Below are 26,690 nucleotides of genomic sequence, written 5' to 3'. Positions count from 1 at the left end.
ATTTCAATGGGAAGTGGCATTACCCATTGGTAAAGTAGGGTGGAGGTTTCTTGTTTTCAACTATCTCTTCTCTGGGTGGTGGGATGGCAGATATCTTTTATTTTCTTCTTTATTCTTTTCTGATATTTTCATAATGACTTAATTTATAATTTTAAAAACATATATTTTGTTTATAATTTTAAAAACAGCATTTCTATCTTTTAAAAAATTAAACCCTGATGGAAGGGTGAAAAGTAGCTTAAAGGAATAGGGAGCGGGGAGGAAGCTGTAATAATATCCACCCAGGGAGATGGTTGTCTGATCTCAGCAGTAAGAATGAATTGGAGTCCATAAATATTGCAAAACTCATTTACCAGAGCTCAGTGAATAACTGGTTTCAGTTTGGATGAAGAAGCGTATTGAAGAGTCTGTAAGCTAAGATAGGAATTCTAGGGGAAGCACAATTATCAGAGCAAGAATTGGAGTCAGGGAAGATTCTATATTTGGTTTTAGACGTAATGAATTTGAATTCTGATCACAGGAATACATGCAACCAAAAATATAGGTTGACACAACTTTATATCAAATTGACAGTTGTTTTTAGTGATAAGTTATGATTGGCAAGGATTCAGCATGGCTGAATTGTATAAAGGTTGTGATACAACCTTTCTGGGAAACAATTTAGAAACTTCCATCAAGAGCCTTAGAGAAACCTTTTGCATGCAATGAACAATTCAACTACCAAGAATCAAATATTTATGTACTAATATAATTATCTCAAGGTATCCAATTAGAAGTGGTTTAGTTAATTAAGCAAATTATAGAGTATTGTACATTCATATAAAATAACTTAAAATTCATGAAACAAGAGCTGAACATCAAGAAAACAAGATTGAAACATCATGTATATTGTGATCCTGAGTTGTGTGTTTTTAAATATCACATACACACACACTAAAAAATAATTAAAATAAAAATATAACCTAGAAGGAAATATACAAAAGTATTATTTCTGGGTAGGGTGAATTCTTTATATTTATTTTTTCAAATTTCCATCCAGGTGTATATATTAATTTTTAATTATTTGTTTTATAAGAAAAAGATGTAGGTTGGGAAACCTTGAAAGAGGGATCTATAGACATTGATCGGCAGGTGAGTGAGGTCAGATAAGGAGAGCGGTTGAAGGAAGAAGAGAGGAGGCGGGGGTAGGATCCTGGGGGCATCAGCATCTAAGAGGCAGGCAGAGAAGGGAGGAGAAAGGTTCAAGGAGAACCAGGAGAGGATGTTCTCATGGAAACTACGTGGCACCAGCAAGGCTCCTGGCAGGGAGCAGGTGGCACACACAAGGAGACGAACTGAAGAGTTGAATGAAGGGACTCTTTTCAAAAGTATGACCAGGGTTAAGAGAACCAAAATAAGATAGTAAAACACCCCATGAGTAGCATCAATGGAAAGTCAGGAGGCATGGGCCTGAAATGACAAGGAGTGAGAGCTGTTGCCAGAATTTAGGCCATCCTGTAGTGATGGTGAGAAATCACACAGCGGGAGCAGTGATGTCAGACAGAGGAAGGCAGCCACTATCCTCCGTGGCCTGGGAGGAAAGTATCCAGGATATTAAACTTCCTCATCTCATTTTCTTATCTCGGGCTGGTCCTTCCATTAGTCACAGGATCAGAAAGAAGCCAGAGGGACAAGGAAATGATGTGGTGCAGTCCATAGGTGTCAGCCTTTGGGGGCACAAAGTAGAGTGGGGAAGGGTGGAGGTTAGCTCTGGAGGGACAGACACAGACCACCCAGTGCAAAAGGACAGACAGTTAAATAGAATGAAATGGACAAAAGAAACATGGTACAGAGAAGTCACCAGAGGTGAATATTGAAGAATTTCCGTTGGATTTGGCGATTAGGTGGCCATTGGCAACTTCAGAAGATTCCTTGGAATCTGTGAAAGAAATGTAAGCATTGTAGGCTTAAGACATAAGAAAAAGAGTGTCAACTGATAGTCTACTATGGAGGATAGTTGCCTAGGAGAAAGGAGGCCAAATAGGACTTACTATTTTGTTGACATAAAATTATATATGCATATACATGTATACCTATATTAGTTTTATAGTTAAATTTTTATAAATCTAATATTTAAATACAACTTTATTTTAAGTTGTTTTATAAAACATTGAATTTGTCCTTATTGATAAAACATGCAGTAAATGTACATAACTGAGCTTTTTAATAACTTTCCCTAATACATTTATGTTGGCTGTGCTTTTGTTAAGTTAGCATTTTGGGAATAACAATCAGCCCGGTTTCCCTCCTTTTTTCTGCCCTCTCTCCAGGTGGTGGTGCATTAGTTCTTGGACAAGAGCAAGACAAAAAAGGAGAGGGATTCAACCCAGCGGAGTCTTTTGTGGGCTCCATAAGCCAGCTCAACCTCTGGGACCATGTCCTGTCTCCACAGCAGGTCAATTCCATTTTCAGTGTATGACAGTAATGAGATACAAAGGTACAAAACTAGTGAAAATGTGAACAGCCTAATGATGCCCTATCTTATTGCAACCTCTGGGTTTTCAGACTTTGCCACCAGTATCATTCGAGGCTATGATCGTAGACTAAGCCAGCTAGAGGTTATCTACAGTAACTTTCAATAAATCCCCTTTTCAGTTTCTCAGTGATGTTTTTAAATTGTTTTGGACATGATTATTTTATAAAATCTTGTCATTTCAGAGCTGGAAAAGATCATAGAGAATAATACTTAAAACCCTTCTCCTTAAAGTGCAGGAATTTAGGGGTGGCATAAGATTATACATACAGAGTTACAGATGAGTGAGTAGTTAAAGCACTCCAGTGGCCTGGGTTCAAATCCCTGTTTTACCACAGACTTGCCATGATGATTTTGAACATATTACTCCCTCTCTCTAAGCTTTAGGGTGTGTGTGTGTGTGTGTGTGTGTGTTTGTGTGTTTATCTATGAAGATAAACAGAACGGCATAGTGGAGCTTGGGATTTAGCCTAATCCTGCATGTAGTATCATGGTGTTGTTTGTCACACACTAAGGGCTTGGTAAATGCTGGCTCTTATTATTAGTGGCAGAGCTTGTCTAAGCTTTTATTGCCTCAACTTTAGATCAGAGATAGAAGACAGGAGAATGCAAAGAGGGGACCTCTACAGCACCTTAACAAACTGCAAAGCTTTAGACAAATTCTCGGCAAAGAATTTCCGAATTTCCAGCAATCATAAAATATTTGGGAAAGGGAAAGATGGAGGTGAAGAAGAGTGGGGGGGAGAGAATTTTCCTATTGCCCCAAAGTCATATCTTACAAAAGCCTGCTTCCCTCCACCCCACCCCATCCAAACTCTGCAGATGTTTTTAATAGGACTACATTAAGACATAATAACTCTGTCTCAGGGAAATAAGGAAGGTTTATCTAAAGATGTGTTTTTAAATCTTCAGGTGAAATCATTGGCTACCTCATGCCCAGAGGAACTCACTAAAGGAAATGTGTTAGCCTGGCCTGACTTCCTGTCGGGAATTGTGGGGAAAGTGAAGATCGATTCCAAGAGCATATTCTGTTCCGGTTAGAGTTTTCTTCTTTCGTAGACTCTACTATCTCTTTGACTACTTTGGGTTTCTAGCAAAAGGAGACACTTTGAAATTCTGTTAGTCAAAGAGTGTGTGCCCTTTAGTCTATTGGTTAACAAATAGTTCATTTTTACCCAACTTCATCCAAAGGATTTTTTTAACTACTAAATACATTCTGTATAATAGTGTACACATTAATTGTGGAATAAACTTGGACAAAGGTAGAATAAGATAAGGAAAATAGGACAAGAAGAGGGATATGGTCAACTTTTAACTGCCCAGCGAAGTCCTGTCCTCCCATTGGAGATGGGCACACTCTCGGCTCTGCACTTGCTAGCAGCCCTCCAGGGGTGGGTAGCACAGTGGATGTTATAACCTGCACATTTGATAGTCAAACTCTGAATGATCAAAACTGCATCCTAATATTCAATGTGTTTAAATAAATTTCTAAATATATCCTACATTCATAACTTATAAGAACATTTTAATTATTCCTAAAATATTTCCTTTAAAATATATATATATATATATATATATATATATATATATATATATATATTTTTTTTTTTTTTTTTTTTTTTTTTTTTTTTTTTTTCCCCTGAAAGAGGGTAAGTTGTTTGTTGACTCAAATATTTTTTTCTGGTAATTTTGCTTGCCAGTGATTTTAATATCAGTAGAGTGGTTCTCAAATGTTGGTATAACATACGATTTGAAAACCTTGACCTGGCAATGCTCCACTGTTGTTGACAAGCTCTCTACCTGTGTTGTTTGCCCTCAGATTGCCCACCCTTAGAAGGATCCATACCTCATCTGCGGAGTGCATCAGTAGACTTAAAACCAGGCTCCAAAATCAATCTGTCCTGTGATCCAGGCTTCCAGATGGTCGGGAACCCTGTGCAGTACTGTCTGAATCAAGGACAGTGGACACAACCACTCCCTCACTGTGAACGTGAGCTGCCTTTATTGAAGGCATTTTAGTGCCTCTTGAAAAATACTGGAACCATAAGAACGCTTTTCAGGAATGCTGTGTAAAAGCTAGACACTTTACAGTGGCAAATAAAGAAAACATTCATTGAGCGCTTCCTTTGTGCAGTGACTCTGTGAGCTGGGCACCAGGAGGGTGGTGGGCAGTGAAGATCCAGAGACACCACCCGGCTGCAAACGGAGGCTGGCTGCTGCTGGTGCCGGGCGTGGGCCACCTAGCAGGAGGCACAGGGCACCTCAAGGCCAGATTGCTTGTATGGGGTTTGTGGGCCTTTGAGAGATTTTAAGAAAGTCCATAGCAAGAGTCAAGACAGGTCACTTATATGGAAATGCCATTGGAAGTGGCTTAGGTGGGCCCAAAATTTGGGTGGGCGAGTTGTCAGGGAATCACCTGAGAGGCGTTAGCTATGTTGATGGAGACTCAGAAAAGGTGCAGTCCTGCACCTGCAGGGGACGGTCTCAGCAAAGGAGCAATGAATGGCCTCCGCCAGCACTTCTGTCTGGGAGGAAACTGCCCCTCCAGCCCTCACTCTGAAGCCAGACAATTTAGTTCTTCCGGTTTGTCCCTAGTGCTTTTGGAGTTACTGCCATAGCGGCTGGGCCTCAGAGGTAGTGAGTCTGCGTAAGTCCATGTGTGGGCCCTTTAAGAGAAATGCCTGGGACTCTAGCAGCCCTCCATCTCACTCATCCACAATCCCTGCTGGTTTTTATAGCCAGAAATTATGGGACCTCTCTTCCTGGCACTAGAACTCTGGGCTGGGGGCCTAGAGTTCTGGGACCCTTTGCTTCTCAGGGGGACCTCCGCAGCCAAGATATCCCTCCCAATTTTTAACCGCCACACATGGGTATGGGACCAGTCCATTCTGCCTCTCTACCCCTCCTACCAGTCTCAATGTGGGTTTTTCTTTATATCTTTCAGCTAGACTTCAGGTGTTTTTCAATGATGGTTGTGCTACCACCCCTAGAGCACTCTCCATCTAATGTGTGTGGGCAATGAAAAGTTCATGCTTAACTCAACTATCTGTCAATATAAAGAAAATGTCCCTTAAGCATTTTGTACCTAATGTAGTTGTGTTCTTCCTGGTCACATTATAGGCATTAGCTGTGGGTTGCCACCCTCTTTGGAGAATGGCTTTTATTCAGCCGAGGACTTCCATGCTGGCAGCACAGTGACCTACCAGTGCAACAACGGCTACTATTTGTTGGGTGATTCCAGGATGTTCTGTACGGATAATGGAAGCTGGAATGGCATTTCACCATCATGCATTGGTGAGATAAATCTTGACAATTACTGTGTTGATGTATTCAAATTCTGTGGGAGACAATCATCCCAAACCCCTGAGACTCTCCCATGTTATTTCTTTGTTAATTTCATCTCATCCCAGTAAGCTCTGGGCAAACCGCAGTGGCAAAGCAGCTGTCCATAGAGGTGCCAAAAAAGTTTAAATTTTTACTAGGCTCCATATTAAGAGTATATTTATATTGTTGTTGTTTTGTTGTTCTTCTACTTACCCATCCATAAACTAAAGAAATAATAGCTTTTATTATATATCTCAATGTGATTATGATTATATTTAAAATTTATATAGAGAATATAGTGTTATACATTAAGTGATATGTAATGATTTAAAAATAAAAACAGGGGAGAAACCAAGATGGCGGCATAGGTAAACACCTAAACTGCTGCCTCGCACAACAATTTCAAAACTACAACTAAAAGACAGAACGGACACCATCCGGAACCACAGGAAAGCTGGCTGAGTGAAAATTCTACAACTAGAAGGAAAGAGAAAAGCTCACAGAGAATTGGAGGTACGGCAAAGGGGCTTTGTGCGCGCAGAGAGGAAGGGCGGCTGAGAGCCTGGCTGACTTTCTCTGGCGGAAGGGGGAAGGAAGCCCCCGACCGCACTGAACCCCAGTTCTGACTGCACTGAACCCCAGTTCCGGGCGAACCCCTGGGGACCCACGCTCTTACGGGGGGAGTCTGGACTCTCGGGCGGAGACTCGAGCTGGGAAAGGCAGAAGTCTGAAGGCGCGCGCAGGCCAGTGCGCACAAAGGCTGCGGAGGTTGCCACAGGCTTTCCCTAGTGGAAGGGAGTAAGAGGATCCTGACTGCACTGAGCCCCAGTTCTGACTGCAGTGAGCCCCAGTTCCAGGCGAGCCCCTGGGGACCCACGCTCTTGTGGGGGGAGTCTGGACTCTCAGGCGGAGACTCGAGCTGGGGAAGGCGGAGGACTGAAAGCGCACATGCGCGCAAGGGCAAGGCTGACAGGAAGCCAAGACTGAGACTCCACCCCATCCAAGCTGAGTACAGAGGCTATTGCAATTTGGCAAGTCTAATCCTATAAGGCTGTCTCCAGCACCGAACTTCTCCCAGCATAGACGCAGCTGATCCTTACAGCCAACTGGCCCGGAGGTCAATTCTTCCCAGTGATACCAACAACAATAAAGACTTAATTACAACAAGGCTGTACACACAGTCCACAAAGGGGTGCACCAAGAGTGTCCACCTCAGGTTAACTGGGGAGGCAGACCCACTGGGCCATATTGAAAACCTAGCACAAATATCTACCTTACCAACTCAGGGAAGCAATGAAAATGCGGCGTCAAAGAATCAGATCACAAACAAAAGAAATGGAGGAAAACAAACGACTGGATATAGAATTCAAAACCACGGTTATAAGACTTTTTAAGAATATCCTAGAAAAGGCCGATAAATATAACAAGACCCTTGAAGATATGAAAAAGGACCAACTAGAAATTAAACATACACTGACTGAAATAAAAAATATTATACAGAGACCCAAAAACAGAATAGAGGAACACAAGAATCAAGTCAAAGAATTGAAATACAAAGAAGCAAAAAACACTCAACCGAAAAAGCAAAAAGCAAAAAAAAAAAAAATCCAAAAAGTTGAAGATAATGTAAGAAGACTCTGGGACAACTTCAAGCGTACCAACATCAGAATTATGGGGGTGCCAGAAGAAGAGAGAGAGCAAGATACTGAAAACCTATTTGAAGAAATAATGACCGAAAACTTCCCCCACCTGGTGAAAGAAATAGACTTACAAGTCCAGGAAGCCCACAGAACCCCAAACAAAAGGAATCCAAAGAGGACCACACCAAGACACATCATAATTAAAATACCAAGAGCAAAAGACAAAGAGAGAATATTAAAAGCAGCAAGAGAAAAACAGTTAATTACCTACAAGGGAGCACCCATACGACTGTCAGCTGACTTCTCAACAGAAACTATGCAGGCCAGATGGGAGTGGCAAGAAATTTTCAATGTGATGAATAGCAAGAACCTACAACCAAGATTACTCTACCCAGCAAAGCTATCATTCAGAATTGAAGGGCAGATAAAGAGCTTCACAGATAAGAAAAAGCTGAAGGAGTTCATCACCACCAAACCAGTATTATATGAAATGCTGAAAGGTATTCTTAAAGAAGAGGAAGAAGAAAAAAGTAAAGAGAAAAATTATGAACAACAAATACATATCTATCAACAAGCGAACCTAAAAATCAAGTGAATTAAAAACCTGAGGAACAGAATAATCTGGTGAATATAATAGAATCAGGGGCATAGAAAGGGAGTGGACTGATAATTCTCAGGGGGAAAGGGGTATGGGGGGTTCATGAAGAGAATGGACAAAAATCATACACCTATGGATGAGGACAGTGGAGGGGAGGTAAGGGCAGAAGGTAGGGTGGGAAATGGGTGGAGGGGAGCTATGGGGGGAAAAAGGAGAAATAATTGTAATAATCTGAATAAAGATTTATTTTAAAAAAAAATAAAAAAAATAAAAATAAAAACAAATGCTTTACACATAAGAAAAATTAGCTTTGCTCTTTGTGATCTGTCTTCATTTTAGATGTTGATGAATGTGCACTTGGGTCCGATTGTAGCAAGTATGCTTCCTGCCTGAACACGAATGGGTCCTACACTTGCTTGTGTAACCCTCACTACACGGGAGATGGTAAACACTGTGCAGGTAACTAGTATGTGTGTAATTGGCAAGTTTATTTAAACTTTTTTCAAGTATATATTTCCAGTGTATGTTATTTGAAAATAAGACAATATTTTCAGCATCAAAGGGGAGATGGGGAAGATAAACCAAATTTAAAAAGACACATAGGTAACAACTAAAGGTGCTTTAAATTAGCACTGTGCCTCTCCCAACCTCCCAAGTTCTGAACAACAAAACTGAGAGCCAGCAATATCACCCGATTATTGAAGAAATGCCTACAGAGTAGAAGAATAATAGGGTTAATTTAGAAATATATAACCAGTGGCTTCCATTGCCTCAGTCAGAACAAGAAAGATGCATCATCACATCTTCTTTATCAGTATCTTTCCTCTGCCTCAGCCACACAGAATAATATCATTGAAAAAAAATAGCCATCTTGCCTTACCACATCTCTATATGTTGTGATAACTTTGATAATACTGACCCATCTCTCTACCCATCAGTATTTTTCTATATTTATTAGAGAAAGCAACTACCAGAAAATAATAAAGAATAATTCTCAAAATCTGTCTTATGATACATTGACTTTTTGAGAGCATTTCATTTGAAGTCCTTAGCATTTAAGTGCTCTTCAGAAAAATTGAACCAATATCTCTTCCCTTTTGGAGAATTCAAGTATTATAGTCACTTCTGTTACTCAGAGCTAGCTACACATCTCCCCTTAACCTATTTCCTGTCCTAGAAGTGGTGACTGACCCCAAATTTGCATGTGGTAGGGGCTCACCATCTGTAGTCTGTTTGAATAGTGAGGCTGGAGACTTCTAAATGTGCTTTGGATGAGCTTGAGAGAGCATCAATTACTCTGAAAAGGTGGGTATGAGGTTAGGGGAAGTCAAGGGGATTGAATCCTGGTTGAGCCATGCCCTGGCTCCACCACTACCTCCCAATATACAACTGCCTTTTCGGCCAGATAAAATTTTATGTATTTTTTGCTGTTTCAAAATATTGTTTAAATGCCTATTAAATATATTTTCTGGTGTAATCATTCATTGTATCTCTGGCCTTCATGTGTTTGCCTTCAAAAGCCTTTTCCTTAGTATCTAACTGGTACCTAACCTATAGTGGAATTATTTTGCCATGAGACCTTGGATGGTTGTGTGAAAGCCACTTACTGTTCCCCCAAAACTGTTTTTCTCTTTCAAGAACCAATAAAATGTAAGGCTCCAGGAAATCCAGAAAATGGCCACTCTTCTGGTGAGATTTACACAGTGGGTGCCGAAGTCACATTTTCTTGTGAGGAAGGATACCAGCTGATGGGCGCAAACAAAATCACGTGCTTGGAGTCTGGAGAATGGAGCCATCTGATACCACATTGTGAAGGTATGTTTAGTAAATTCCCCATGTCTATGGTGTTGGGCAATCCTAGACATTTGAGGGCTAGAAATGCCATGGGTTGTATTGCGTCAATGTTCTTAGTATCTAAAACCCAACTATTAAATGGCTTATGTGTAAACATGACAAGAAAACCTAGAGCTGCCCTTGAACTTTCAGAGACTTTGCACGCCCTCACTAAGAAAAGCAATGCTGTTTGTGTTCCATCCTCGCAGCTGTTTCCTGTGGTGCACCAGCTGCTCCAGAAAACGGTGCCATTAATGGATCAGCATTTACCTATGGCAGTAAAGTGATATACAGGTGAGCGTCTAAGATTGAAACGACATTGTATAAGTTGTTGGTGACCTGCTGGCAGTGATATAATACTGGGAGAAAGGAGGAAGAATAGTCCCAGAGGAAGGTTTTGAATTAATATGGAATTAATTGGGTTGTGTGTAGTATGAAGAAACTGAATGCAATAATCTATCCAATGGTAGTCATATCTAGAATCCTTAAATCCCTAGACCACAACCCGTTACTGCCACCAGCATCTCCTTGAGAAGCTCTAAGAATGGATGCCATGTAAGAAAGCTCTGGAAGCTAATATCTTTGGGTAAAAGGGGAGCTTTGGTCTGGCCAGTGTGGCTCAGTGGTTGAGTGTCAATCTATGAACTAGGAGGTCATGGTTGATTCACGGTCATGCACGTGCCTGGGTTGCGGGCTCAGTCTCCAGTGAGGGGCGTGCAGGAAGCAGCCAATCAATGATTCTCTCTCGTCATTGATGTTTCTCTCTGTCTCTCTCTCCCTTCATCTCTGAAATCAATATAAATAAATAAACAAACAAACAAACAGGCAAGCAAGCTTTGGCTCCAAATCTAATATTAAAGGGGTTAATACTAGACCAGACCACTCTCAAACCAAGAATGTTCTGTTTGCAGCTGCTAATTCATGATACAAACTGGAGGCAAGCCAAATCCTTAAATCTGTAGTCCTACTTATCATCCAGCAAGATCCCTGTGGGGAAGATGTATAGTACTGAACCATAAAAAAAATAATTTCAAAGCATTATTCAGTAGGAAAAAAGAACTCTTTCAATATGAATAAGTTCTCAATATTTTTGAGGGGCTTGGGCACAGATAAAATAATGGGTAGTAAAGCAAATTATATTCTGTCCTTTTCCTTTATCTCCTTTAGGTGTAATAAAGGATATACTCTGGAAGGTGATAAAGAATCATCCTGTCTTGCTAACGGTTCTTGGAGCCATTCTCCTCCTGTGTGTGAACCGATCAAGTGTTCTAGCCCTGAAAATATAAATCATGGAAAATACGTTTTGAGCGGGCTTACCTACCTTTCTACTGCATCTTATTCCTGCGAGAGTGGATACAGGTAAGTCCACAGACACCAGCCAAGCTTCCTGTAATACCCGTTACTCACCACTTCTTCAGTAGGTTTCATTTGGATGTGACTGGCTGGTTTTCAATACAAGTTTCTCAAATTGGCATGCTTCCTGAGGCCCAGCTTACAGTGAATGCCCAGGGAAATATTCCATCTGGAAACTCCGGTTCAATTGCTATAAGCATTTAGACATTAAACATGAAGGCAAAAAGTGTTGTGAAGTGTAAGACAAGGCCTGGATTTTTTGGTAAATTGACTTACCAAGCTTATACTCATCGTCACATGGGATGTTATAAAAAGCATGTCAAGTTAAGGGCCTGGGTCCTTAATACTGTAAGAAGGTACTTTGAATAATAGGGTGTGGTAGCGGGAGGTCTGGGGGCGCACAAACAGAGGGGACTATGGAGAGAGTCAGTCTGTGACCAGAAACTTGGTCAATGGGATCTGAAGTGAAACAGATCAAGTGCTCAGAACGTGGAGTGAGTAATACAGGCTATCAGGTTGGCAAGCAAAGATGGATAAGCCATGCCACGGGATGCAAGGTTTGCAAAATCTGAGGGAGACCAGAGGTCAGAGTCATGAGCAACACAGTTCAGATCCCAGGCTCAGAGCCAGGATAGTGCCCTTTGACATCAGTGACCCTGAGCATCTCAGTTATCCTGGTGTCTGTCTCCTAGCCAGCCTGCTAACCCCTTCTGATCTAGGTAACCTACTCACAAGGTCTGGAGGGCCCTACAACACCACCAATGAGCACATTTTATTTTGCACCAAGTTATGTTGTTTTAGCCCATTCATTGTTTTAAAGGGTCTACAGCCTGCTCAGGTTTTCCTTCCTTTTATATAAAGCAATAAAATATGAAGAAATTTTATATTTATGTATTTAGATTCCTCAGGGGTCCCCTGTTCTCTTCTAAGTCCTTCCTGTTTCAATGCCATAGCAGGAAATAAACAGGCAATGAAAGAGGCGGTGTCATTCTTTCTTGTAGCTTACAGGGCCCTTCCATCCTTGAATGCTCTGCATTGGGCAGCTGGGACAGAGCGCCACCTACCTGTCATCTTGTCTTCTGTGGCGAGCCTCCTGCCATCAAAGATGCTCTCATCACCGGGAGTAACTTCACTTTGGGGAGCACTGTCACTTACACCTGCAAAGAAGGGTGAGTAACCTTGGGCAGTAAGGAGCATTGGGAGCTGCTGAGGGGAGGGATGCTCCCGACTTTGGAGATGGGCTCCACTAAATGTTAAATTGCATTTCCTGTCAGCCAAAGCCAAGGAGAGCTTTATGCTCTTATTCCCTGACAGCAGAAAGGGAGCACGTTCTCCTGAGGGAACCATGTCTGCTTGGGATTAGAGTGATTTATCAAATTAGGCCTTGAGTAATGGACATTGGACAATGCAGTGGAAAAGATCATTACACTTTAATTAATGATGCAAAAAGCACAGCTAAATAAGCATTTATCCTCTGCAAACCAAAGGCAAGACTTTAAATCACAACAGAAAGATGACATGTCTTCAAGAAAAAAAATGCTCAGTTTCAGGCTGTTACATTTTTAAAGAGCTCATTTTAATTCAGAGATGAATTTGAAAAAAAAATACAGGATACAGATTACAAAGCTTTTACCCTCAATGTCTCATTTGATCCTCACAAAAGCCCCGGGTGGTGCAGAGAAAGGAGCGGTCACTCTGGATAGGTGGTGATCTGCTTAGGGTCTCAGACAGGCCAGGAAGAATTGAGGGGTAATTGTGTTGCAGAAGATCAAAGAAAAACCAAACGATTCCTTAAAGAAGAGGAGGGACACTGTTTAATACACCGGCAGACTCAAGGAACAGCCTCCCAAATCTGAGTGAAGGAACATGCATAGGGCTTTCCTTTATATTTCCCTATGGTCTTTGTCCTGCAAATATGGATTATGCTTCCGGTCCTTTTCACGGGCCTTGCAAGAAGGCCCCCAGGTGTTGGGGGTCTCCAGGCCATATCTGATGGTATGGCCTGGCACCAGCGTTAATAACCCTCCCTCCAGGGCAGTGCAGTGTTCACTGTAACAGGTTCTGCAAGACCAGTATCTGGGAAGGAGGTAGTGACTTAATTATAGGTTATCAAGAATGTACACTGAGCTTGCTGGCATGGATTCAGATCACTATCCCCCAAATATCAGGGATACATTGGAATTAGCCCTTTTTAGCCTTCTCAGTTGAATCCCAGGTGACCTGACATTTCCCCGCCTGCTTCCTCAATGAATATTTTCACCATTCGTCGTGCTTTCACACTCCAGATTACCACAGTTGCTTTTCACACAGTTGGAAGCAGGAACCACAGGAGGGTTGCCATTGCCTGGGTCTGTAAGCTCGGCTCTGGCATTCACTAACTGTGTGGCCTTGGGAAAATTGTGTAACCTCTCTGTGCTTTGATTTCCTACATCAAAGGAGTTCATTAAAGGTTCATAATTCTTATGGATAATGCAAGGAATAAAATGACATAATGCTTCGCCTAGCAAGAAAAAAATTAATAAACTCAACAAAAATTGCCATTATTATGATGATTGGAGCACAACTGAGAGGGTACAGTTTCTGTACAATCATCGAAGTTGAAATTCATTTCACTTGGATAGACCGTCCCACAAATACAGGCCTGCCAGCAGGTGGTGACATTCTGTTGCAAACTGCATAAATAGCAGACAGAAATCTCAAATCTTAACACCTTCTTAAGTGAAAAGGAAATCTTTAATATTAAACTATCAGCCGGAACCGGTTTGGCTCAGTGGATAGAGCGTCGGCCTGCGGACTGAAGGGTTCCGGGTTCAATTCCGGTCAAGGGCATGTACCTTGGTTGCGGGCACATCCCCAGTGGGGGGTGTGCAGGAGGCAGCTGATCGATGTATCTCTCTCATCGATGTTTCTAGCTATCTATCCTCTCCCTTTCCTCTCTGTAAAAAATCAATAAAATATATTTAAAAAAAAAAAAAACAAAACACCTTTAACTTAAAAGTTGGAGGTTTTTTAAAAAATATATATATATTAAACTATCAGTGCAGGACTTAGCTTCTGATGGCCCCATCTCTCTCTGGTAGATTAAAAACTCATTTAAAAGCTGCTTCAGAATAAACTGCATAGTCTAATAAAAATTAGTCATTTTTGTCAAATCTTATCAAATATAAATGTCCCAAATAATAACTAAATGTTGACAATGTCTTGGTTTTTTTTCTCATTTAAAAAGTGAGGCATTGTCACCATATAAAACTAGAAAATAAAAGGTTATTTTTAAAAATTATCTAAAGATAAATGTTAATGATATTTTACTATATTTCTTCCCAGAATTTTGTCTTTGCATGTATTTTCTAGTATTAAAGATCACACTGTATATAAAATTTACATTTTTCTCCTTCACAAATCATATGTGTATTTTTGTCTTCATTCACTTATAACATTTCGTAAGAGTTCCTTATCTGCCTAATGTTATATCTATATATTATACAAAAAGGACTTATTAAAAGAAGAATTAAAGACAATAATGAAAATCATTGCAACAAGTCTGTACATTGGTAGAGGGTTTTAAATTTTTCCAAGGACTTTCATGGAAACTATCTCATGTCTTCTGGCACATGTCAATAAGAATAGCTCTGGCCTAGACACCAAGATTTGGAGCTGTGGGATCATATGATATGCACATTTTTAACATTGCTAGATAGTGTTTGACATTTATCAGTCGTTTTCTTTATAGTCTGTTTCTAGTGTGTGCCAAATTCAAGAAATTCTTCCTACCCTGAGATCATACTCAGTATCTCTTCCTTCTTCCTGACCAGTTCAAAGATCTTGGAAAACATTAACTTCTATCACCCTGCTCATCATAAATGTCATATCATTATCTACATTTTATTTCCCCTTTTTCTTACAACTTTCCAAATTAGTCATTTTAAATATAGTCAATGCTTACTTAGATCTACTCATGTGTTTATTAATCTCATCGTCACTATTGGGGCTTTACTTTTCGTTTGTTTGTTTTGCATCCCATTCCTTCCTTTTGACTTTGTGTTTCTAATTCCTAAAGCATTGTCCTTTATATTTTTCTTTGGGCAGGACTTAGTGAATTATACAATCTTTGTCTGAAAATAATAGTTTTACCCTTGCTCTTGAATTATAGTTTAGCTGGGTGTACAAGTCTACATTAATAGTATTTTTCCCACAAACATTTTGAAGATGTTCCATTGCCTTATGACTGCTAATGTTGCTCTTGAGAATTCTATCACAGGCTAATTTAGTGGTTCTCCACTGGGGGCAATATTGCCCTCCAGGAACATCTGGCAATGTCGGGAGACATTTTTGTTTGTCACAACTGGGGGAAAGGTGCTATTAGCATCTAGTGGATAGGGTCCAGGTATACTGTCAAATAGCCTACAATGTAGAGGACAGCCCTCCTCACCTCCCAGCAAAGAATTATCTAGTCCAAAATGTTAACAGTGCTGAGATTAACATTTCACAAGTTGGTGAAAGCCACAAAACTCTCTCCTTAGCCTAGGCGTCCACCAGTTTGTAATCAACCTATTGTTGAATTGTTCCGTTTAGGTGTTTTGTTTTGTTTTATCTTTGTTGGTTTGGTGTTTCTCTATGATGTGACTAATGGTGCGTTTATCACTGTTCATCTTGTCCAGGACACATTGCACTTCTTACATCTGAGAATGGATGTCTTTCACCAATTTTAAAATAGTCTCATCCAGTTTCACATCAAATATTTCTTCTTCTTTACTTCCTCTCTTCTCTCTTTTTGTCTTATTAGGTTATATATTGGGCCTTTTCTTTCTATTTTCCATATTTATTGACCTGTCACATTTTCCATCTCTTTATAAGCTTTTGTTGCATTTGGGTAATTTCCTCACATATTTCTTCCAGTTCACTAATGTTTCTTTCTACTATGTGTAATCTATTTTTTAATGTGTCCATTAATTTTCAGAAATTATTTTCTATATGTTTTAGAATTTCTATTTGTTTATTTTTCAAATATTTCTTTTTATATAGTCTCTTCTTTTTAAATAAGATGTTGTGTCTTTCTTTTAGTCCTTATTTCAAGGTTTCAGGTTCCATCCCTGGTCAGGGCATATATAAGAATCAAGCAATGAATGCATAAATAAGTGGAGCAACAAATCTCTCTCTCTCTCTCTCTCTCTCTCTCTCTCTCTCTCTCTCTCTCTCTCTCTCTCTCTCTCTCCCTTTTTCCCTCTCTCCCTGAAAAAAAAATATTTTTAAAAAGATATTATCTTATCTAAAGCACTGGCTTCAGCTCCACTCTTGAGGCCACTCCATAAATGTCTGCTGCTCTGAAAGGCAAACCATTCAAGTAGTGCCAGCTTGGTACCAGGTTCTCCTACAGCTCGCTCATTGGAGTGCATTAGGAGGCTTCAGTAAGGATCCCAGCCCCTCCACACATTTCCATGACTGGAAAATGAGGCTCCACTCTGGCTCAGGGGCCAAACTTGCAGCATTGGGAGACAGACATTCCGTCGGGGAAGACAGACATGTCAGCCAGCTCAATCTCAGATCCGCACTTCTCTTTGTTAAATATTGCCTTGCAGAATTAGAAACATTGAACTGGCCTAAAACAATTCTTTCTCCCTACCCTACAGTTATGGGTTGCTTACAAACTGGTGGACACCTAGGCTAAGGACCAACATGTGAAACTCCCACCTAGCTTACTTCTATGCATCGATACTCTTTAGGTCATGTGGTTAATAAACCACTTAAATAGCTTTCTGTTCTAGTGACATTTTGTCTGATAAAAATCTAAGATTCTTGTCAAAAAACACTTCCAGTTCATCTGTGCCTACCACATCTCTGCCCATCAACCGTCACAATCCGTCAAAATACACACTTCTAGTGCTCACCACTTCCTTTTCTGGGGGTTCATATGCTTTTCTAACTACTTGAAAGTTCTCAGATGCCCCAGCTCTGTCACACTCCCATTTCTTTGCTCATGTTACTTTTCTGCCTTGAATGATTCCTTTCCAACTTCTCTCTGACTTCACTCAAAAGCCTTTCTTCTGTGAATCCTTCCTCTTTTCATTCTTAGGATAGAATCAATCACTTCTCCTTTAAGCAACCACTTTATGTGTGAAGGGGCCTACAATGTACCAGGTAATGGGGGGGAAGGGGGGCATAGTGCAGATGTGTAAACAAGTAAATATATTGGTGTTGCATCTGTGCACTAAGGAAGTAAGTCTAGCACATAGCATGATTTTTAAATTATGTAAGTGACTCTAGCACATAGTTTGGCCCTTAAATTATTTAATAACTACATGTTAACTGAGAATCATAAAGAAAAGTCAAGATTGTAGGTCAGAAAAAGAAATAATGTAAGACGTAAGAAATCATGGGTGGTATCAAAAATGCATCCTTTAAATTCATTTATTCAAACTCTATGTATTTAGTAGTAATTTTCCATTCCATTACAGAAGAGCTTTGCTGTGATTTTCCACTAGGGAGAAATGGTTGGTGGAGATTTTCCAGAAGATGAGAGATCAGAGGTCTAACAGAGTCCTGCCAAATTACAAAACACAGTTCTTGTGTCCTCAGGAGGCTTTGAGGAATAAGGAAGGTTCTGGAGGCAGATGCTTCTGCCACAGAACAGCTGGTCCTATTAATTAAAGTAAGCGTTTTATAGATGGCATGATGGATCCTAATAAATCAGGGATGTCTCAGGTGATGTCTATGCATTTTAGCCAATGGCTTATGCTAGCAACATCAAGGGACCCATGACAGTAATGATGCATGGTTCAAAGTGTGAAATGGATGTAAATTGTGCTATAAAACATCAGGAGCCTCAACCAATGGAATTTTTACCCAGAGCACATCCTACACAGAAGTAGTAGAACCTGGGCACTCAGGCCTTGGATAATGGTTTTTTTAATAATAAAATTATGTTTTTAGCATGTTGTTTTTGTATACCTCCTGGATCCTCTAAGATTGAAGCCATCTAGAAATGTATTAGGCTCAGATTCTTATACAAAGAATGATGCTTATCCAAAACAATGAATGCAGTAGACTCTAACTGGAGGCAGAGCTCAGCTATTGGGGGTGTCGGAGAGTGTTCATTTTGAGACAGTAACATAAGTGATCATAGGTAGGGTGGATGCACACACCTCTGCTGATGCTCTATCATTTTCCCCTTGATCTCATAGATTTCATAAACCTTGCTTGCTAGGGTGAAGGAATTCCAACCTCTCTATAACAGCTAATTTCTTATAAAACTCAATGGGACCTCAGGAGAATGTTTGCTAACTAATGACTTGAGAATCTTTCCTGAAAGGTGGGTCAAATAATTTGTAGTTGTAATAAGGCAATACAGTTTCCAAAGAATGCCCACAAGTTTCAGTCTAACCAACCTCATTTAGAAGAGGAAAAGAGGACAATATCATGAAAAGGTATAAGTGTTGGAATCCAATAAAGTAACTTCAGATCCTAACTCTGCTGCTTGTAGCTGTGTGACTCTAGGCAGGTTTCTTAACCTCTCTACATAATCATTCATTTATAAAGTGAAGAAATGAATATGTCTAAACAGATTAAATTAGGTACCCAATTATTTTGGTCCCCTCACCCTTTATTAATATCAAAATGATAGACTTATCACCTTTCCCTTCAGTAATAAAGTGAGAATAAAAATAAGAATGACTCAGATATAATTATTATAATACTGCATACCCTACTATTTTGTTCTACTTCATTGAGAGAACACTTGAGAATAATTTAAGATTTTTGCAAGTATGTCATATATAGGTAACCACCTTGTACAAAAAGACTGAGAGTTAGTAAGCTCTCAGTTATAATTCATTCTGCTTGAATAGCAGAGCCATATGTAAAACATAGCTTTTAATGCTAACCACATGGTTAAGGAGACTAAACTTATAATCGCTGCTTTAAAGTTCATTGAATATAAGTAAGTGTGTAACTATGAGCTATATGTAGGCTACATATGGCTCATAAGAGATTGTTTCGAAGACTGTTGATAAAATCAACCAACTAAAACCATCTAAAGACAGATGAAGTTCCAATTTTGAATTGAATCAAACAGGAGTATAGCTTACTCATTTTATTTTTAAAGACATGTCACAAGTTTTAGAGTTCCTTAAATCACAGTAATCTTCAATCCACCTCCCTTTCTGAAAGAGCATGAATATTAAAATCAAGATATATTTCTATATCCCAATTAAAAGTCATGTGATCAATAAGCTGAATAGAAAATATTATTTTAAAGAATAAAAGTAAAGTTGCTGTGGGACAGATAATAAATATAAAACCAAATAAAGAGGCACAAATACCTTTTCTCAAATATCCTTATTGTTTCTTTCCCTCCATCCCCTCTCCCACCCCCCATCTCATAGCTACACCCTCGCTGGACCTGACACCATTGAATGCCTGGCCAGTGGCAAATGGAATGGAAGTAACCAGCAGTGTCTGGCTGTCTCCTGTGATGAGCCCCCCCACGTGAACCACGCCTCTCCAGAGACGGCCCATCGGTTATTTGGAGACATTGCATTCTACTACTGTGCGGATGGTTACAGCCTGGCAGACAATTCCCAGCTGCTCTGCAATGCCCAGGGCAAGTGGGTTCCCCCAGAAGGTCAGGCCATGCCCCGGTGTATAGCTCACTTCTGTGAAAAACCCCCATCTGTTTCCTACAGCATCTTGGAATCTATAAGCAAAGCAAAATTTGCAGCAGGCTCCATTGTGAGCTTCAAATGCATGGAAGGTTTTGTACTGAACACCTCAGCAAAGATTGAATGCATGAGAGGCGGGGAGTGGAACCCCTCCCCCATGTCCATCCAGTGCATTCCTGTGCGGTGCGGAGAGCCACCGAGCATCGTGAATGGCTATGCGAGTGGATCAAACTACAGTTTTGGGGCCATGGTGGCTTATAGCTGCAACAGGGGCTTCTACATCAAAGGGGAGAAGAAGAGCACCTGCGAAGCCACAGGACAGTGGAGTGGCCCCATACCTACATGCCACCCAGTGTCTTGCAGTGAGCCACCCAAGATTGAGAATGGCTTTCTGGAGGTAAGAGACTGATTAGCAAGTGGTCCATGGCTTTCTTCACTTTCAGGGCCAGGCAGTGTGGCTAACCTGGGATTCAAAAGCAGGGCCAGCCCGGCCGGCATGGCTCAGTGATTGAGCATCCACCTATGAACCAGGAGGTCACGGTTCAATTCCTGGTCAGGCCACATGCCCGGGTTGCAGGCTCAATCTCCAGTGTGGGACATGCAGAAGGCAGCTGATCAATAATTCTCTCTCATCATTGATGTTTCTATCTCTCTCTCCTCCCTTCCTCTCTGAAATCAAGAATATAGAATATAGAATATAATATAAATATATATACTGTTTTTTAAAGCAGGGCCAGTGAACAGATTGTTGAAAAACAGAAGTAGCTAAATCTGTAGGTGGTGAATATTGGAGAAAAAGTCATAGAGATATGAATCCTAATAATGATTTAGCTTTCTACATTCTACTAGTACATAGACATTTGAAGCACTTTGTAGCAGTATCGCAACCTTAACTATTGTTAGAATAAACCAACTTCAATAAAATACATTTTGCTTTGTAGAAGTTATTCCAAGATGGTATGTACTTTATTTTATAGAAATAACTTAAAATCTAAAGAAATCTATTATCCTTTCTAGTTTTTAGACAAAAGATGGGATTAAGCCATCTATTCGCTATGATGCAGTTCTTGCAGGCTTGTTTTAGTGGGGTTAAAAGGAATTTTACTGTGATGGACAAAGGGTTACATTAGACCCACACATGTCCTGCTTTCACACTAGTATGTGTCTTCTCAATAAGTCCATCAAGAAAGCAGGAAAATGCATTCCCTCAAAACAAGGGCCATTTTAAATAGACAATATTTAAGTTGAACACTTTTTAAAGGCCAACACATACATAGTGCCTGTTCTCCTTTATATTCAAAAGCAACAAAACAGTAAAAGCCATTTATTTAAGATGGCTTTTATTTATTTTGCTCAAATGTATTAGATTTCCTTTGGGAGAGGATTATAGTATATGTAAGGAGGCTTTCTTTATTTATTCATTTAACAAATATTTCTGGAGCTCCTACTGGTGCCAGGTAGTATTTAACAGTACAGGTTAGGTCTGTAATGGCCTGATGCTGACGCATATGAGTGGTGCCCAAGCAATAAATAAGTAAAAAGAACAAGTAATTACCAAGAAGTTCATTGCAGCATGGAAGCTAGTTTTCACCTTTATCACTAACAAAGACCCATAGTAATCTTTTAAAGGTTTCATAACTAATTCATCTTTTGTCCCGCCTAAAAATGAGCTGTTATTATACACTTATTAGAATTTTGAGATCATAAATACTAAGTATTCTGTTTAAAAGTTCAATAGTGTTTTTTAATTTCCCTTGTCTGTGTTTTAGCAGCAATTTTTTTAAAAGTATATTAAGAATGAGTATCACACTCTGACAGTACTTTTAGGACCATATCCATGAAAAATATTTCATTGGCTTTTTAAATTATCTAATAAAATTAACAAATAAAGTGTGTTTGATTATGTGTTCACTCTTTTGTGATTAAAACAACGAACTATAGTGTTGCTTTGGTCAGCAAGATTTTTTGAACTTACCAAGTAACTTATAATTTTCAGTATTACTTTAAAAATTCATCCATCAATTTAGACACTTAGTACTTATCTTTTACTTATGGGCTCAGCACTGTGATAGTCATTTCTGCAGTAGTGATGACCTAATTTGACTTCCTACTGTCCTTTGAACTTATTTAAAAAATAACATTTGGACCTATTGAAAAAAAACGTAAGTCCTTATTTGCTTGTCTTAATTGATTCATTTTAAAGTAGGCGTTTTAGTTTAGTTCGTTTTTACTATTCAATGTATTTAGTTAATCATATGATCTGTTATACAAATTGTACTTAATTGTTTCTCCCTGTCATGCAGCATGTCACTGGCAGGATCTTTGAGAGTGAAGTGAGATATCGGTGTAACCCGGGATATAAGCTCATTGGAAGTCCTGTATTTGTCTGCCAAGCCAATCGCCACTGGCACAGTGAGTCCCCTCTGTCGTGCATCCCTCTCAGCTGTGGAAAACCTCCCCCGATCCAGAATGGCTACATGAAAGGAGAAAATTTTGAAGTGGGGTCCAAAGTCCAGTTTTTCTGTAATGAGGGTTATGAACTTATTGGTGATAACTCTTGGACATGCCAGAAATCTGGCAAATGGAACAAGAAGCCAAACCAAAAGTGTGTGCCCACCAAGTGCCCAGATCCACCCCTCCTGGAAAACCAGCTGGTGCTGAAAGAGTTGACTGCTGAGGTGGGAGTGGTGATGCTCTCCTGCAAAGAAGGGCATGTCCTCCAGGGCCCCTCTGTCCTGAAATGCCTGCCATCCCAGCAATGGAATGATTCTTTTCCTGTTTGTAAGATGGTTCTTTGCCTCCCACCTCCCCTAATTGCCTTTGGTGTCCCTGCTCCTGCTTCTGCTCTTCATTTCGGAAGTACCGTCAAGTATTCATGTGTGGATGGGTTTTTCCTAAGAGGAGATCCTACCACCCTCTGCCAAGCTGACGGTACCTGGAGCTCTCCACTGCCAGAATGTGTCCCAGTGGAATGCCCCCAACCTGAGGAAATCCTCAATGGCATCATTGATGTGCATGGTCTTGCCTATCTCAGCACAGCTCTCTATACCTGCAGGTCAGGCTTTGAGTTGGTGGGAAATACTACCATCCTTTGTGGAGAAAATGGTCACTGGCTTGGAGGCAAACCAACATGTAAACCCATTGAGTGTCCAAAGCCCAAGGAGATTCTGAATGGACAATTCTCTCACACAAGCCTACACTCTGGACAAACCATCACATACTCTTGTGATCAAGGCTTCAGGCTCGAAGGTCCCAAGACCTTGACCTGTTTAGAGACAGGTGATTGGGATGTGGCTGTCCCATCTTGCAGTGCTGTCTACTGTGAGCCCCCACAGCCCATTGATAATGGCTTTGTAGAAGGTGCAGATTATAGCTATGGTTCCATGATCATCTACAGCTGCTTCCCTGGATTCCAGATGGCTGGTCATGCCATGCATACCTGTGAAGAGTCAGGATGGTCAAGCTCCATCCCAACATGTGTACCTGTAGACTGTGGTCTCCCTCCTAAAATTGATTTTGGAGACTATACTAAGCTCAAGGATGGTCAGGGATATTTTGACCAAGAGGAAGATATGATGGAAGTTCCATATCTGACTCCTCACCCTCAGCATTATCTGGAAGCAATGGCTAAAACCTGGGAAAACTCAACTCCTGCTACACTTTCAACAAACTTTCTACATGGCTCCATGGTCTCATACACCTGTAATCCAGGTTATGAACTTTTGGGGAACCCTGTGCTAATCTGCCAGGAAGATGGAACTTGGAACAGCAGTGCACCATCCTGCATTTCAATTGAATGTGACCTGCCTGTTGCTCCTGAAAATGGCTTTTTGCATGTTACAGAGACCACCATGGGCAGTGCTGTCCAGTATAGCTGCAAACCCGGACACATTCTGGTGGGCTCCGACATAAGACTTTGTCTACAGAATAAAGAGTGGAGTGGTGCTTCCCCACACTGTGAGGCCATTGCATGCAAAAAGCCAAGACCAGTTACGAATGGCTCCATCAAAGGAAACAACTACACATACCTGAGCGTGTTGTACTATGCATGTGATCCTGGGTATGTGTTGAACGGCACTGAGAGGAGAACGTGCCAAGAAAATAAAAATTGGGATGGGAATGAGCCAGCTTGCATTCCTGTGGACTGTCATTCACCCCCAATCTTAGCCAATGGCCAGGTGAGAGGAGATGAGCACACATTCCAAAAAGAGGTTGAATACACTTGCAATGTAGGGTTCTTACTTGAGGGAGCTAGGAGTCGTGTTTGTCTGGCCAATGGAAGTTGGAGTGAAACCACTCCCATCTGTGTGCCTGTCAGCTGTGCCACCCCACCTCAGGTGGCAAATGGGGTGATGGATGGCCTGGAGTATGGCTTTGGGAAGGAAGTGGTGTTCCGCTGTCAGGAGGGCTACCTGTTGCATGGTGCTCCAAAACTCACCTGTCAGTCAGATGGGAACTGGGATGCAGAGTTTCCTCTCTGTAAGCCAGTTAACTGTAGACCTCCTGAAGATCTTTCCCATGGCTTCCCTAATGGCTTTTCCTTCTATCATGGGGGGCATATACAGTATCAATGCCTTTCCGGTTATAAGCTCCATGGAAGTCCTTCAAGAAGGTGTCTCTCCAATGGCTCCTGGAGTGGCAGCCCACCTTCTTGCCAGCCTTGCAAGTGTTTCACACCAGTCATTCAAGGTGGAACTGTCAACAGAACAGATTTGGATTGTGGAAAGACAGCTCAGCTTCAGTGCTTTAAAGGCTTCAAGCTCCTGGGACCTTCTGAAATCACCTGTGAAGCCAATGGCCAGTGGAGCTCCGACTTCCCCCACTGTGAACACACATCTTGTGGTTCTCTACCAACAATACCAAATGCATTCATCAGTGAGAGTGACTCTTTGGAGGAAAATGTGATGACTTACAGCTGCAGACCTGGGTATGTCATCCAGGGCAGTTCAGATCTGATTTGCACCGAGAAAGGGATGTGGAGCCAGCCTTATCCAGTTTGTCAGCCCCTGTCCTGTGGACCCCCACCGTCTGTTGCCAATGCAGTGGCAACTGGAGAGGCACACACCTATGAAAGTAAAGTGAAACTCAGGTAAGACCATGGCTCAAAGTTTCCAGTGGATGAAGGCAAAAGAGTTGTAAAATGAAAAGCGATTGGTCAAAATCACTTAATAGAGAAATGGATTGCTCTAAGTTTGACTCCTACTTGGGCTGTAATTTGTGAAATTTAAAAACACACACACACACACACACACATATCCACCTAATAAATGTTAGCTACTTAAATGATTTAATTCTAGAGCCAGATTCTCTAGGTAGAAATCTCAGCTTGCTTGTGTGAATTTCATCATCTACAAAATGAGAAGAAAGATAATGGTAGTACCTACTCATAGGGTTGACTTGAGTATTAAATGAGTTAATATTTGTAGAGCACTTGGAACAGTGACTAGAATTTAATAAGTAAATATTTGCTGAATAAATAAATGCAAAATTTTTAAATCGTGGAGTTTTAGAGCCAGGTTGATTTGAATTTGAACAGCCATACTACTGTGACATTATAGTATCTAATAATCAGGATTAAAAGAAGTATCCTATGTAAAGGACCTAGAACAGTGCTGGGCACACAGTAAATACCCAATAAATATTAATTACGTTATATTCTTACTAGTAGTTGAGTCTACTTTGGACTTTGTCTAGAATTTCTTGAACTGTTAGCTGTTTTAGAATAAACATGAATTCGGTAGTGTTATTATCTACAATGAAGGACAATAATAACAACATTTCAAGCAACTTTAATCTTGGCTAATCCTTAACGTGGATAACAAAGAGTTGGTCTGGTTATCATGTTGGTGTTTTTGCATGACAATGCCTCCACCTGATGCTTGCATCAGTTTTGGTATAGCATACAAAATACCTACTGAGCCTTATAACAGTGTCTTACATTCAAGAACAGATCACCAGCAGCATTGTCCTCTCTTTTTTTTTTTTTTTTTAAAATATATTTTATTGATATTTTACAGAGAGGAAGGGAGAGGGATAGAGAGTTAGAAACATCGATGAGAGAGAAACATCGATCGGCCGCCTCCTGCACACCTCCTACTGGGGATGTGCCCGCAACCAAGGTACATGCCCTTGACCGGAATCGAACCTGGGACCCTTCAGTCCGCAGGCTGACGCTCTATCCACTGAGCCAAACCGGTTTCGGCAGCATTGTCCTCTCTTTAAGGCATTTATTTTTGCTTGTCTGTTGCAGATGTCTGGAAGGTTATATGATGGATACAGACATAGATACATTCACCTGTCAGAAAGATGGCCGTTGGTCCCCTGAGAGAATCTCCTGTAGTCCCAAAAAATGTTCTCTGCCAGCAAACATCACACGTGTACTTGTTCATGGGGATAATTTCAGTGTGAATCAGCACGTTTCTGTGTCATGTGCAGAAGGCTACACCTATGAGGGAGTTAACATATCGACATGTCAGGTAAGATGGTCTTAATTAGAACGTGTAAGTGTAACTCATTGATATATATCCACACAAGCAGTATCTTACTGTCCTAAAAAGAAAAGAAAAAAAAGATGCCTCATGTTTCCAATCATGTCAAAGGATTTGAGAAGTCTTTTGGTAGAAATATAATAAAATATATCTTTCCAATATTCCTGTTTTTAAACTAACAAAAATGCAAAGGCAGAGTTCAATAAAAAGAGGAAAATATTAAAATATCTATAACAAGATATTCATGAAAAATTAACCATATGGTTATATAGTCTACACATAGATATT

The 26,690-nt window shown here is 40.5% G+C and overlaps 1 protein-coding gene across 1 annotated transcript in view; it reads left to right on the top strand.

The window, feature by feature from the left end:
• Window positions 1-26,690, top strand: part of SVEP1 (sushi, von Willebrand factor type A, EGF and pentraxin domain containing 1) — a 149,887-nt gene that overhangs the window by 95,941 nt on the left and 27,256 nt on the right. The window contains exons 28-39 of the mRNA XM_080670648.1: window positions 2,310-2,434; window positions 3,425-3,548; window positions 4,332-4,502; window positions 5,633-5,806; window positions 8,414-8,533; window positions 9,713-9,889; window positions 10,117-10,201; window positions 11,075-11,266; window positions 12,262-12,429; window positions 19,639-20,311; window positions 22,218-25,003; window positions 26,165-26,390. Coding sequence (XP_080526774.1) covers window positions 2,310-2,434; window positions 3,425-3,548; window positions 4,332-4,502; window positions 5,633-5,806; window positions 8,414-8,533; window positions 9,713-9,889; window positions 10,117-10,201; window positions 11,075-11,266; window positions 12,262-12,429; window positions 19,639-20,311; window positions 22,218-25,003; window positions 26,165-26,390 — 5,021 coding nt within the window. The remainder of the gene's footprint in view (window positions 1-2,309; window positions 2,435-3,424; window positions 3,549-4,331; window positions 4,503-5,632; window positions 5,807-8,413; window positions 8,534-9,712; window positions 9,890-10,116; window positions 10,202-11,074; window positions 11,267-12,261; window positions 12,430-19,638; window positions 20,312-22,217; window positions 25,004-26,164; window positions 26,391-26,690) is intronic.

Source organism: Plecotus auritus, assembly GCF_963455305.1.
Source record: "Plecotus auritus genome assembly, chromosome: 5".
NCBI classification, from domain to species: Eukaryota; Metazoa; Chordata; class Mammalia; order Chiroptera; family Vespertilionidae; genus Plecotus; species Plecotus auritus.
The sequence above is the reverse complement of the archived record's forward strand: the minus strand, read 5'-3'. Positions and strand labels throughout refer to the sequence as shown.